The 13607-nt window shown below is 50.9% G+C and overlaps 1 protein-coding gene across 1 annotated transcript in view; it reads left to right on the forward strand.

Moving 5' to 3' along the window:
* DGCR8 (DGCR8 microprocessor complex subunit) overlaps window positions 1-13607 on the forward strand; it is a 26943-nt gene continuing 13336 nt past the window's right edge. Inside the window, exons 1-8 of the mRNA XM_081113661.1 lie at window positions 1-102; window positions 4840-5837; window positions 6274-6433; window positions 8580-8722; window positions 8874-9156; window positions 12039-12236; window positions 12498-12599; window positions 13367-13465. Coding sequence (XP_080969787.1) covers window positions 5118-5837; window positions 6274-6433; window positions 8580-8722; window positions 8874-9156; window positions 12039-12236; window positions 12498-12599; window positions 13367-13465 — 1705 coding nt within the window. The 5' untranslated portion in view covers window positions 1-102; window positions 4840-5117. The remainder of the gene's footprint in view (window positions 103-4839; window positions 5838-6273; window positions 6434-8579; window positions 8723-8873; window positions 9157-12038; window positions 12237-12497; window positions 12600-13366; window positions 13466-13607) is intronic.

A 13607-nucleotide genomic window follows, 5' to 3' on the forward strand; every position in this document is an offset into this window, starting at 1 on the left:
GAGCCTGGGTGGCCTTTCTGGTTGGCGGCAGCGGCCGGGCCGTGAGGGTCTCCCTATTGTAGTCGGGCTGCGGGCAGCTCGGGCAGGCCGCGGGCGCCAGAGGTAGGTGCTGGGCGCGAAGGGCGCCCCGCGGGTCGGGCGGGCGCTGCGGCCTGCGCGAGGGTGCGCCCTTACTCGCGCGGGCGGTGGGCCGCGGCCCGGGAGGCACGGAGGGGCGGGGCGGGGCGGGGCGGGTGTGCGTGAGGCGGGCCTGGCCACGCGGAGTCTCGGCCTTTGTGAAGTATTAGGGACGAGGGCCTGGGAGAGCGTGGGGCTGGGGTCCCGCACGGCGGGGGGGTGGGTGTGGGACGGCGAGGTTCTGCGGCTGGGGGGCGGGCCCCGGGACCAGGCGGCGCCGAGGCCGGTCGCTTTCCGCCCGGGGTAACTGTCCGAGTGTAAAGAAACCCCTCACCCCGTGGGCCCGAAGCCCTAGCATCGCTTTCGGGCGGGAAAGGTATGAACATGGGTCGTGCTTGCTTAGGACCCTGCGGGGAATCTGAGAAGTCGCCCAAGTCTTGCTCTCCACTAATCCTCATGGGTTGAGTATCACACCTCGATACTCTGGACGTGGTTTTATCATAACAATGATCGTGGTAGAAGTACAAGGAAAGGGGGCAACCTGTTGACAGTGATTATCTGTCAGGTATCCTCTCATGGACTTGGGTTGCTCATGGTAGGAGTTTGACTTACCGTTGCTGCATGCTTTGCATGTACCTTGCTACCCGGTGCTCGGTGCTCGGTGCTCGATGCTCGGCCGTGCAGTCTAGTGCTGGTGACCGGGAGGCCAACCACTAGGACGGGGCCCGCTGTTTCCTGGCAGCGGCATGGACTTCTCAGTCACCGGGCTGTGGGCAGCCCCCTCACGGGCCTTCGCTCCCCGGAGGGAGTGAACGGTCCCAGTCGGCGGTGCGGGCACAGGAGGAGGCCCATTGGAGGATGACAAAAGGGACGGATGAGGTCATGCTGCTGCTGGGTTGGGCGGGAAGCCGCCGCAGGAGAGGCTTGACCTCAAGGCAGCGGCCACAGCCTTGTAACCAGCACAGCTGTGCCTCCCTGCCAGCCCCGGCAGCGCAGGGTGCTGTCCAAGTGTGCCGGTTGTACCCCCGCGCGCGCTGGGGACTCAGGGAAGCCCGCTTTAAGCCTGCTGCTGGCTTACTGTCCACTTGGCAGGCAGGGTCTGCATGTGTTCAGGCAGCTGAAGCAGCAGTGAGGCCCACGGCAGGGCGAACCATCCGTTTGCGTTCTCTGTGGTCAGGCACCGTGTGGGACAGTTCCCAAGTGTTGTTTTACAGCTTAACCGTGGCCTTGGGGGTAGCAAACATCCGACTGGTTTGCCCGGCCCTCCCCTCCGTGGTGATCTCATCCAGCCGCCTGGCTTTAATGCCATCTCTCCTTGACATCTCCATCTCCGGCCCCAGCCTGCCATCTGAGCTGCAGCCTCAGCTTTCTAGCTGCCTCGTCCACATCTCTCTGTGTTACTTTGATGCTAAGGAGCCACGTGCAAACTTAAGCGCCCCATCTTCACCCCCAAACACTCCTCATGCTGCCTTCACCACCTCAGTGCGTGACAGCTCTGTTCTTGAGTTTGGAGCCCCCTGGATTCTTCTCAGGCCTCCATAACCACCCTCGGGACCATTTATCATCACCCCCGGTTTAAGTCTGGTAATAAGCCTCTTAATTCTTCTTTTTGCTCTCACCCTTGCCCCTCTCCTCATGATTCTTTTACATTGCAAGATAATGTAAAACTGAGGCAGTTCAGCTTGGAGCCAGCTTGCCTGGGTGGTAAAACAGCTCCACCACTTTCTAGCTGTGTGACCTTGAGCAAGTTGCTTAACCTTTCTCGGTGCTGTGTGAGCACTGGCGAATAAAAGTTCACGAAGGGCTTAGAAAAGGGTCCAGCTGAGAGTTGGCTGCCACTGCTGTCCTTGGATCATGTGACCCCACTGCTTGGACTTTCCTGTCCAGTGGCCCATCTCAAGATAAGAGCCAGTCCTGGTCTTGCTTGCTCGCACAGACCTGGCCTCCTCTCATTTCCTGTCAGCACGCTGCTCTCACCTGCTACACCACACTCCTACCCAGGGCCTTTATTCTTTCTGTGCTTGGAGTGTCCCCTCCTCACACTCCCACTACCCACCTGGCTCACTCTCCTTACCTTCAGGTGGACAGTGGCTCTGAGGTCTTTACTGTCCATTCTTTCTGAAGAATTCCTTGCTTTATTTTCTCTTGAGCACTTATCAGTTTTTCTTAGTTGTTACTTGACCATCTCCTGCTAAAACATGAGCTCTGTGGGGCAGGGATTTTGTCTGCCTGGTGTCCTCAGCATCTAGGATAGTGTGTGTGTGTGTGTGTGTGTGTGTGCAGGCTACATTGAAGGGGTTTAGCAAACACTTGTTGAATGAGTAGTGAAAGCTTGCAGAGGGAAAGTAAGGAACTTGTTCAGAGCTGCCCCACTGTGGGCCTTTGCACCTTGAGCTGCTGCCTCCTGGGGCTGGGCAGGTTTTCCTGATCTTCCAAGAAGAACACACTTCCTCTCCACAGCTCTCCAGCCTCACCCTCTGCACCTCTTCAAGGCCTCCTGCAGCTGTTATCATTGTCATCTTTGCTTTGTGCATCTACCACATGGCTACTTCTTAGCCTTTTACTATGGTAGTAGGCAGTCCCTCGCCTGTGCTGCCACTTGTCCTCAATCCTCCCATCTCCTTATGTCTTCTTCATTTTAGTTTTTGTTTTTTGGGTTTTTTTTTAGCCCCAAGAGTCACATTTGGCCCTAGCTCGAGTCTGGCCGGACCTGCCAGGTGCTGAGGGGTTTGGTCCTGGTCTGATCTGTGTTCGGTAGCTCTGGGCATGCTGACCTGCTTGTCCTTCTCTTAAAATGATCTTTCTTGGTTGGCAGGAAACTGGTCTCACTCTACTCAGTGGTCCCGGTGCCTCTCTGGTTGCAGCCTCCTTAGTGTTTGCCTGCAGCTCAGTCTGTCTGTCCTTATCTGTGTGCTGCATTTCCTTCATCCTTAGCACCTTTGACAGACACATCTCTGGGGAGGTATTGTGTTAAATTACCATTGAAACCAGAACAGTAAGGACATCTTAGAATCTTGGAAATAGAGTGACAGCTTGGTGATCATTGCCCTTCCACCTGTGTCCAGGTCGTGGGGACCTTACTTGTCTCTGGTAGTGCCTTCCTCAGAGTAGACAGCCAGTATTTGTTCAAAGACAAGCCTCTGGTTTTTATGTTGTGCCACCTGCAAAATACAACCACCATTCTCTGTCCCGTCACCACAAACTTCACACTTGATCTTAGCCAAAAGGCCGAGAAGCGATCACCACAAACTTTTTAAACATGTGATGTCTGCTGATTCCTGTCTATGCAACCAGTCATGCTGCCCTGTGCATATATAGGCATGCATGTGCATATCTGCACCGTGTGCATGGCATATTTACATGTCTGTCTGTCTGCACTGTGTGTGAGCCTGCATGTGCTTTGCTCTGATGCTCAGGCCTCCTGCAGACCTCTGGGTTTTGGATTGCCCCTCTGAGCTGCCTTCCAGCCTCATACCAGTCCGTTTGTCATGCTTCCTCTGGAGTGAAGCTTCTCAGAGCTGCGTCCTCAACCCTGTTCTTGGTCTCTATTCCCTCTCTGGGCAGCCTCTCTTCTGTGGCTTTGACGACTACCACCTCTTGAATGTGTTCTGGCCCGTATTCTCAGGACCAGTTAGTTCCAGAGCGGTGACCTCAGCTCCTGTTGGACAGGGCTCCTGCCCGAATGCTGAAACACATGCGTCCCTCCAGGGGAAAGCCTCATTTGCTCTCAGTTCCCTCTTGTCTGTGCTCTCCACCTCTACCCAGTCAGCAGAGTGGTTAGTATGGTGTCTTCACTGTTCCTGAAGGCTCCTGTTCTTTCACGCCTTGGCCCTCTGGCCTCGAGGACTCCTACCCCTTGGGCATAGGGACTGTGCCTGGAGCAGTGGTTAGCTTCTTTTCTCAAATAAGGATTAAACTGTGGCATGAGAGTCAACTCACCCTGTGTGGCTCCTCATTGCCCCCAGGATGGAGCCAGGCTCCAGATGGTACCTAGAACTCCCTGTGCCTTGGCTCCAGCTGTCTCCTGCAGCTGCCCCACCAACCCTGGCCTGGCTCCCTTCCCACAGCCACCACCCCTTCCTCTACTGGGAACAGAACCACGCCACCTCTGGCGACTTCAGCACGCTGCATCACTGTCCCGGTCCACGTGCCACCTTGTGGGCCCAGGAGAGCCCTGGGGTTCCAGGGTAGCAGAGCGCCCGGCTGTACCTCTGAGGCCCTAGTGCTGCAGAGTTGAGCTGAGGGTCTCGTGCTCACCCTCTGACTGACCCAGCCCTAGCAGGTGAGTAGATTGATGTTGCTCTGATGGCCGGAGGGAGGCCACACACCTTATGTGTGCTCTGGAAAGGGCAGCCTTACACCACGTGCTTGCTTACCAAATAAACTGAGTTAGTGGAATGCTGCGGTGAAGTTTAGTGTAGATTTTTTTTTAATCCTTTTGAGCCTTAAGACTAAATACTGTTTTTATGCTTCTGAAGTAGGAACTACAGTGGACAATTAATAAAATATTTAACTTGGGCTTACTATCATTTAGGTTATAAAGAAATAAAGTAAAGGTAGTTTGTTTTAAAGCTTAAAAGGTTCTCTTAGGCAGTATTTTTGTGTGTGTGTGTTTTTTTTGTTTTTTGTTTTTTGCTACACTGTTAAAAGCACTTGACTCTTGGTACCAGGGAAGTAGAAGGTTTCTGTCATTTGTGACGATGTTTTTAAATCTCTTTGCAGGTAGAAGAAGAAAGGTGCCACTTTGGCATGAAGACAGACTCGCTTAGTCGTCAGTCATTTAAGCTGAGTGCATTGTGATTTCCAATAATTGAGGCAGTGGTTCTAAAAGCTGTCTACATTAATGAAAAGAGCAATGTGGCCAGCTTGACTAAGCCGCCAGTGTGTGCAGCGCGGGCAGGACGGCACCGGGTCTCGACGGACTTGTGCATGTTAGCAGTATAGATTTATGTGAGGTTTTTAAAAACTGGTCTTTTAAAATAGTTTTAACCACTTTTACTATGGAGACATATGAGAGTCCCTCTCCTCTCCCGCGTGAGCCCGCAGGAGAAGCGGTGATGGAGAAACGTGCTTGCCCCCTCCAAGCGCTGCCCCGTGAACAGTCTCCACCACCTCCCCTGCAAACGTCCAGTGATGCAGAGGTAATGGACGTTGGCTCTGGTGGTGATGGACAGGCCGAACCCCCTGCTGAGGACCCACTCAACTTCTACGGAGCTTCTCTTCTCTCCAAAGGATCCTTCTCTAAAGCCCGTCTCCTCATAGACCCGAACTGTAGTGGCTACAGCCCGCGCACCGCCCGGCACGCACCTGCGGTCCGGAAGTTCTCCCCTGACCTTAAGTTGCTTAAGGATGTAAAGATTAGTGTGAGCTTTACCGAGAGCTGCAGGAGTAAGGACAGGAAGGTGCTGTACACAGGAGTGGAGCGCGACGCTCGTGCGGAGTGCAGTCTGGCCCTTAGCCCTGTCAGTGGAGACATGCATGCTTGTCCCTTTGGCGGGAGTGTTGGTAATGGGGTAGGCATAGGGGGTGAGAGTGCTGATAAGAAGGATGAGGAGAATGATCTGGATCAGGAAAAGAGAGTGGAGTATGCAGTGCTCGATGAGTTAGAAGATTTTACTGACAATTTGGAGCTAGATGAAGAAGGAGCAGGCGGGTTCACGGCTAAAGCAATCGTGCAAAGAGACAGAGTGGATGAAGAGGCCTTGAATTTCTCCTACGAGGTATGTCGGTGACCTCTCCTTTGGAGTGCTCTTGACAAAACCCAAAGAGAGGTGTTTGGGAACAGCAGCATCTTTTGTAAGCTGGTGTTGCAGAGAAAAGAAGTCCATCCGAGGTGGAAAAGGGTTAGCTATAAAGAGTCCACGTTGTTAAACTGATGAAAAGTTTGGCTGACAAGTCAGCCTTTTACCAACCTGAGTTGGAAAATGCTGCGGAGACATGCTCCCTAATGGTGTGTGTGCCTGGACCAAGCCTTTTGGCTTCCGTTTTTTGTCTCGTCCCGTTTGTTTTTCAGATGATCATGCACCATAAAGGCACATCTAGGTCCCATTCAGAGTGCCTCATTTCTGTGTCCGTTCTCACTAGTGTTGTTAAACTTGCCTGTGGTGCAGGAATGTAGGTGCCGGGGCTGTAGTGTCTGAATAGTATGTTTTGCAGGATGATTTTGACAACGACGTTGATGCTCTGTTGGAAGAGGGCCTTTGTGCTCCCAAAAAGAGGAGAGTGGATGAGAAATATGGAGGAGACAGCGACCATCCATCTGATGGAGAGACAAGTGTGCAGCCAATGATGACCAAGATTAAAACAGTGCTCAAAAGTAAGTTGGGTCAAAAGTAGTGAGTGTTTGCAGGGCAGTGGAAGTGCAGGTTTGAGAGGTTTTTGGATACCAGATGACAGTCTCGGCATGCTTTTGAGGGCAAGATAATCATGTCTGATGAAGGGGAAATAAGACACAAGGACGCACCCAGAAGCACTACCACCCAGGTGCAAATCGTGGTGTATGCTGTGGAAACTACAGAGAAGCTAGTGTATTGCAGGGGAACTGGGAAGGGACTTCTGATGGGGTGGGGAGTGGACCCCTGAGGAAGGGACATTGGTGTGTTCTGGGAGATGACAAGACAGGCAACCAGTGTGTGTGGAGGTTGAGGCCAGAGGTGGGTGCTCAGCATGGTGGTAGGTGAAGGTCAAGGTCCAAGTTCTCTAGACTCTGTTGTTCTCGGGAGAAGTCACTAGAAGCAAGCAGGTGTTCAAAACAAAACATGGTAGAATAAATTTTATTGTGGCATAATTGCTCTCAATAAAAATGCTAAATCTAATGATTTGTGGGTTTTTTTGTGTGTTTATATTTAATTCTCACCTGAGGATATTTTTTATTTTTTCCATCGTTTTTCAGAGAGAATAGAAAGGAGGGAGGGAGGGGGGAAGAGTGAGCGAGAAACATCAATATGAGAGAGACACATCGACTAGTTGCCTCCTACACTCGCCTGGACATGGGGTGGGGAGCAAACCTGAAACCCAGGTATGAACCCTTTACCCCAAATCAAACCCGGGACCCTTTGGTGTGCAGGATGATGCTCTAACCACTGAGCTACGCCGGCCAATGGCTGGTTTTTAAAACAGATTTAGAAATATGATATATTTTTAAAGATTAAAAGGATGCTGACAACTTGGAAAAAAAATGTATCTTTGTAGCTAGAGGTAGAAAAAAAGCAGGCAGATATTGTTACACAATTTTTATCTAAAAGCATAGCTCCTATGGCTGCAGCATGGCACGTGTATTTCAGATAGGCAGGGTGGGAGCTCCTGGTGTACAAGTGGAGGTGTTCTAAAGGTACAGGCAGCAGGATTTACACTTGGATTTGAGGACAGAGTGGAGAGCAGTAGGGAGACGTCCAGAGTTTTGTTTGCGCAACTGCTTTGCTAATGCAGTGCCAGTCTGAGAGGAGTCTGTCTGTCCTGGCGGCACCTGTGAGTGTCTAGGTGGAGATGTAGAGCTGGGCATTTGGACAGTGGAGATGGGCTGAAGAGATGCATGGGGACTCAGGTAGGCAGACAGGTGACACCTTAGTCTGAGGTGCTTGGTACAGAAGGTGATGAGGTGTGATGGGAGGAAATTGAGGGATAGGTTGTATGCAGTCTCCTCTGGCTATGTAGTGGATGCGTCAGTGGTGGGCAGGTGTGTGTCTGCCTATGTTGACGTGGTTGGAATAGGACAAATGTTGGGTTCACTGATTGCAGACGGAGATGAACTTGGGTCTCAGCTTCTGCGAACGGGTTGAGGGGCAGTCTTCACCTTGGTGCCTCTGGCAGGTTTGCTTTGTGCTCTTTCTGGGGTTTCAGTACCTCATTCTGAGCAGGTAAAGTCGTGTCCGTTTTGAGCAGTGCACAGGCTAGCAGTATGCCTGGCCACTCTACCTACCTGCTTGGGCACTGGCTTTCCCTCTGCATTCTTCTCCACCTGGCAGCCTGACTGGCAGTGGTGCCTCCCTCCCAGGAGTTGCAGCTTGCTCCTCCTGCTTACAGACTGCATATGAGCAGCATGTGAGCTCTTCGGACAGCCGGGGCAACTTTATGGCCACTCATTGGTATAAATGAGTGGCCTGGATGCACCTGTGTCCCATATTGTGCTTGGTTTGTATTTCATTTGATGTAAGGCAGCTCTTTGGCCTGGCTCACAGGGGAGAGTGCCTGATAAGGGTTTGTGCACTTCTGACCTGAAATACTCCCTTCCAGGGGCTGTCCTGACACCAGCTGTCGAGGAGGTGCTGGGAGGTGCCAAGCAACAGACAGGGCTGGGGTAGGCTCTGTCTGGAGGTGGGGCACTTCCTTACTTGCTTAGTTCTTAGAGGTTCTTTTCAATATTTGGTCCATTTTACCATTTTTATTTGCCTTATGTCATAATTTAAAAAAATCCCAACAGTTTTTGTGTTTTTCAAGTGATTGTAGGATGTTCTTCTATGCAGGTCGTGGCCGCCCACCTACAGAACCATTGCCTGATGGGTGGATCATGACATTCCATAACTCCGGAGTCCCTGTGTACCTACACCGAGAGTCTCGGGTGGTCACCTGGTCGAGGCCGTACTTCTTGGGAACGGGAAGCATACGGGTATGGGATGCATCAGTCCTGAATTTAGTCTTGCAAATTCGCAGACAAGAATGTGCACACATTGCATCATAGCCAAGCTGAGGCAGCTGAAAGACATCGGATTTCAGACTGGGGTCATCCTTATAATCTATTACAATTTTACTATCCACAGAAACATGACCCTCCTCTGAGTAGCATCCCCTGTCTGCATTACAAGAAAATGAAGGACAACGAGGAAAGGGAGCAAAACAGTGAGCTTTCCCCTAGTGGGGAGGTGTCCCCTGTCAAGCCCCTCAGTCGATCTGCAGAGCTGGAGTTTCCCCTGGAAGAGCCTGATTCCATGGGGGCCGACACGGGGCCCCCAGATGAGAAGGATCCACTGGGGGCTGAGGCTGCCCCTGGGGCCCTGGGGCAGGTGAAGGCCAAAGTTGAGGTGTGCAAAGACGAATCAGTTGGTAAGTTTCCAGAGTGAACTCTTTCCATTTTGCTGCCTTGTACTATCTGCAGGGATGCCCCTACATCCTGTGGGGTCTCCTTCCCTCTGCTGAAGACCATCTGTTCCTAGTTATGTCTGTGAAGAAGGGACTGCTGGGGACCTCTGTCTACCCACAACATGGCTGAAAAGGCCCATCTCCCTGTTCTTTGGAGAACCTGCCTAGGTCCCACCCTCCAGGCCCCTGCTCCTGGGCTCTGTGGGGCCCATGTGGCCAATGCTGTCATGGAGATGGCTGTTAGTGCAGGCCCACCTGTTTCTCTAGTAATTTTTATGTTCTTTCCTGAAGTTTTGCTTTTTTTAGTAGGATGTATTCGATGTGGCGTTTTGATTTATCTTGATGCACTCAGAACAGGCTACTTCAATCCACAGACTCATTGTTGGGAAACTATCACTATTCTGTGGGCATTTCACACTTAAATCCTGCAGTTGTGGGTGTGTGTTGGTGTTTTTCACTCCCTCTCCTGTCTTTAAGCTTAGTTTCACCCATTCAAATTTTAACATTTTGATAAAAAATTTTTATTATTATTTTTTAAAAGATATATTTTTACTAGAGGCCTGGTGCACAAAATTCGTGTACTGGGGGGTGGGGGAGTCCCTCAGCCTGGACTGCGCCCTCTCGAAGTTCAGGAGCCCTCAGGGATCTCCGACTGACGGCTTAGGCTCGCAGGAGAGGCTCCTGCCACCATTGCGGCACTCGCCAGCCGTGAGTCTGGCTTCTGGCTGAGCAGCGCTCCCCCTGTGGGAGCACACTGACCACCAGGGGGCAGCTCCTGCTTTGAGCGTCTGCCCCCTGGTGGTCAGTGTACATCACAGTGACCAGTTGTTCTGCTGTTTGGTTGATTTGCATATTAGTCTTTTATTATATAGGATTAATTTCAGGGAGGAAGGGGGAGAGAGAGTGAGAGATAGAAACATCAATGATGAGAGAGAATCATTGCTCCATTGCCTCTTGCAGGCCCCACAAGGGATGGAGCCCAAAACCTGGGCATGTGGCCTGACCAGGAATTGAACCATGACCTCCTGGTTCATGGGTCAATGCTTAACCACTGAGCAACATCGGTTGGACTTTTATTATTACTTTTAATCCTCACCTGAGGACATGCTTAGAGAGAGAACAGGGGGAGGGGGAGAGGGAGGGAGAGAAACATCAATCATGAGAGAAAATCATTGATCGGCTGCCTCCTGCACTCCCCCTACTGGGGATTGTGCCTGCAACCAGGCATGTACCCTTGACTGGAATCGAACCTGGGACCCTTTAGTCCACAGGCTGACGCTCTACCCACTGTGCAAAACCCGCCAGGGCTTTTGATGTTTTTTGAATTGATTTCAGAGAGAGGAAAGGAGAGGGAGAAAAGAATAGAAACATCAATGATGAGGGAGAATCATTGATTGGCTGCCTCTTGCATGCCCCCTACTGGGGATTGAGCCCGCAACCCAGGCATGTGCCCTGACTGGGAATTGAACTGTGACCTCCTGGTTCATGGGTCGACGCTCAACCACTGAGCCACACTGGTTAGGTTGAATCTTTTTTCAAAGAGGACTTTGCCTTGTCAGGATTTCTGATGGTGTGTATTGCTGCCTGGCTTGTCTCCTAACTCTTCCATGTAAGGGGCCTAAGGGCTAGGGAGATGGCTTCTGGGGGTGGGGGAGAAGCAGCATGCTGGTTAGAGCCTTGGACATCTGGGGAAAGGCCGAGTCTCTGGTCCCCGAGTTCCCCCGATGGATGGAGCTCAGTCTTCTCTCAGCCTGTCTGTCTGGTGTGCCTTCCTCCCTCTGGCAAGCCGGCTTCCTCTGTCCTCTGTGGGTGTCAAGGCTTTTCTCTGGGACCTAGCTGGAAGGGAGCTCTCCCTTTGAGATAGTGCTCTACTTTTTTGTACTATCTTTTATGCACGTGTAAATGATGGTATTTCTGTGTTTCGAAAACACCTGCCTCCCACTTACAACCTCATTCTCCTGTGAGAGGCGACCACTGGCACTTACTTCCAGACTCACTTCTCTGCATTCTGTGCAAAGAAGTATGTAGTTTCAGTTTATAATTAAGTAGGTGCAAGTATATTTTTTGTAGCCTTTTGTTTTAAAAAGCTACATCTCAGTGTACATCTCAGTCTTCCTACACAGAATCCGTCTCTCCACCTTCTGCTGGTATTGCTCTTAGGGCTGGGCATGAGCTATGGCACACTTGAGTGCTAGGAGGCAGGCAGGAAACTATTGAGGCTGATGGGAACCTCTAGGAAGTCCTGGGGAGAAGGGGATAATAGTAGTTGTAACAGTAAAAGTGGGAGGCCCCAGGAAGCTTCACTGAATGGTGCGGGGGTGGAATACTCAGCTGAGGCAAGGCCCTGCCTGATCTGTGGGGCTGAGCCAGGGGCCATGTGGGGAGAGGCATGATGAGTATCCAGGTCTAAGCTGCCAGAGGGTGTTACTGAATTTGGAGGCTGCCACGGTGGCTGGAGGGGAGAGCAAGCAAGATGGGCAGTGGGTGCATGGCTCCCCTGCCTGCTACTGGCAGTTAGGCACCTGTTTTGATGGATTCTGAAGGCCATCTGATTTTTTTTTTTAAAGCTTTCTTTTTTTTTTTTTTAATCCTTGTTCTTACTCCAAATTAACTAAAAGAATATCCCAGAAGTTTGTTCATAAGGACCTTTCAGAATAATTTGAGCTGGCTGAGTGAAGGGACCTCATTCTTTGCTTTCCATGCCCTTCAAAAGGGAGATGGAAAGAGCAGTGGGTATTGTGTGGTGGGACCTGTCTAGTGGCAGCCCATCACTGTCCAATTCACTGGACAGAAGAAACGACTTAATTGAAAATTAGTAATATGTCTCGCTGGTAAATCTTATATAGATCTTGAGGAATTTCGGAGCTACTTGGAGAAGCGTTTTGACTTTGAGCAAGTTACTGTAAAGAAATTCAGAACTTGGGCCGAGCGGCGGCAGTTTAACCGAGAAATGAAACGTAAACAGGCGGAGTCTGAGAGGCCCATCCTGCCGGCCAATCAGAAGCTCATTACTCTATCTGTGCAAGATGCACCCACAAAGAAAGGTGAGTGGGACTTGTAAATTGTAACATTGGCAGACTGGTTATATTGTTATTTTTCATTTGATGTTCTTAAAATGTATACTTTGTGTGTGAGTTGCATTTTAATTGAAAGCTTATGTTTACCCTACAAATGCAGAATTCCGACACATTCATGGCAGTGCGCCTCTAATTCAATGACTTGGTAACTTGGATGGTGCCAGGTCCCGAGTGCTAGCTTGTAGTGGGGTCCTCACACTGTTGTTGAGATGGTCCTTCTTGTCACAGAATTTGTCATTAACCCCAACGGGAAATCGGAGGTCTGCATCCTGCACGAGTACATGCAGCGTGTCCTCAAGGTCCGCCCGGTTTATAATTTCTTTGAATGTGGTAAGTTTGACCTTCCTCATCTCAGTACTAAAGTCACACACCTCACTTTGATCATGGCTGGGGAGGTGGGAACTGGCTGTTAGTTGGGATAGAAATGAAAGGGAAGGACAAGGAGAAGGATATTGCAGATAGGCAGTTCATTTTTATGGGAATGTGTCTAGAGACTAAGGGTTACTGCCTCTGCTTCCCCTTTTATTGTTCACACTCCACCCTCCCTCATCTTCCTTTGTTCCTTGCTCTGAGGAAGGCCTCCCATTGTCTCCAGGCTCCCCCAGGTGGATGAAGGAGCTTCAGGCCTGCCCTTCCCATCAACTCTCTCCTGTCCATCCTTGTCACATCCTTGAAAACCAATTTTTCTTCCTGTTGGAAGCCAGAACCTAGGAATTACTCATTGCTTTTCATGTTTCTTTGGCTCACTACATCTGTGCATCCCTGCCCCTCACTGTACTCTGTCCGTCTTTCACAGACATTGGTCCCTGTTCCTGGTGGTTCTGCCTCTAACCTTCAGCTCACTCTCCCATGGTCCCCCTTTCTTGAAATTTTCCGGGTGTGTTCTCTGCCTGCTGACCATCTCAGCCCCATCTCAATGCCTCAGGGAGTCTCAGGTCTCTGTCTTCCAGCAGCAGTCTTGGCCCCACCTTGTCTGCTGGTGTGAGCAGATTGTGTGTGTGTGTGTGTGTGTGTGTGTGCGCGCGCGCGCTTGAGTGTGCACACTGGCTTCTAATGTCTTGGCAAGTGTGTTTTAAAACAGTAATTTTAATTTTAAGAGAACCCAAGTGAGCCTTTTGGCGCCTCGGTGACCATTGATGGTGTGACCTATGGATCTGGAACTGCAAGCAGCAAAAAACTTGCGAAGAATAAAGCTGGTAATGTGCCTGCTGAGATGTCAGAGCCCACACTACCCACTGTGTTTGTCCCTCCTCTTGGTTGGGGAGGGCTGAGCAGCAGGAGTGGGAGTGGTGTGGTTGGGGAGAATCCATTTTATTTCTGTAATTGTCCATTTGATTT

The sequence above is a fragment of the Myotis nattereri genome, assembly GCF_964212035.1.
Source record: "Myotis nattereri genome assembly, chromosome: 19".
Lineage (NCBI taxonomy): Eukaryota > Metazoa > Chordata > Mammalia > Chiroptera > Vespertilionidae > Myotis > Myotis nattereri.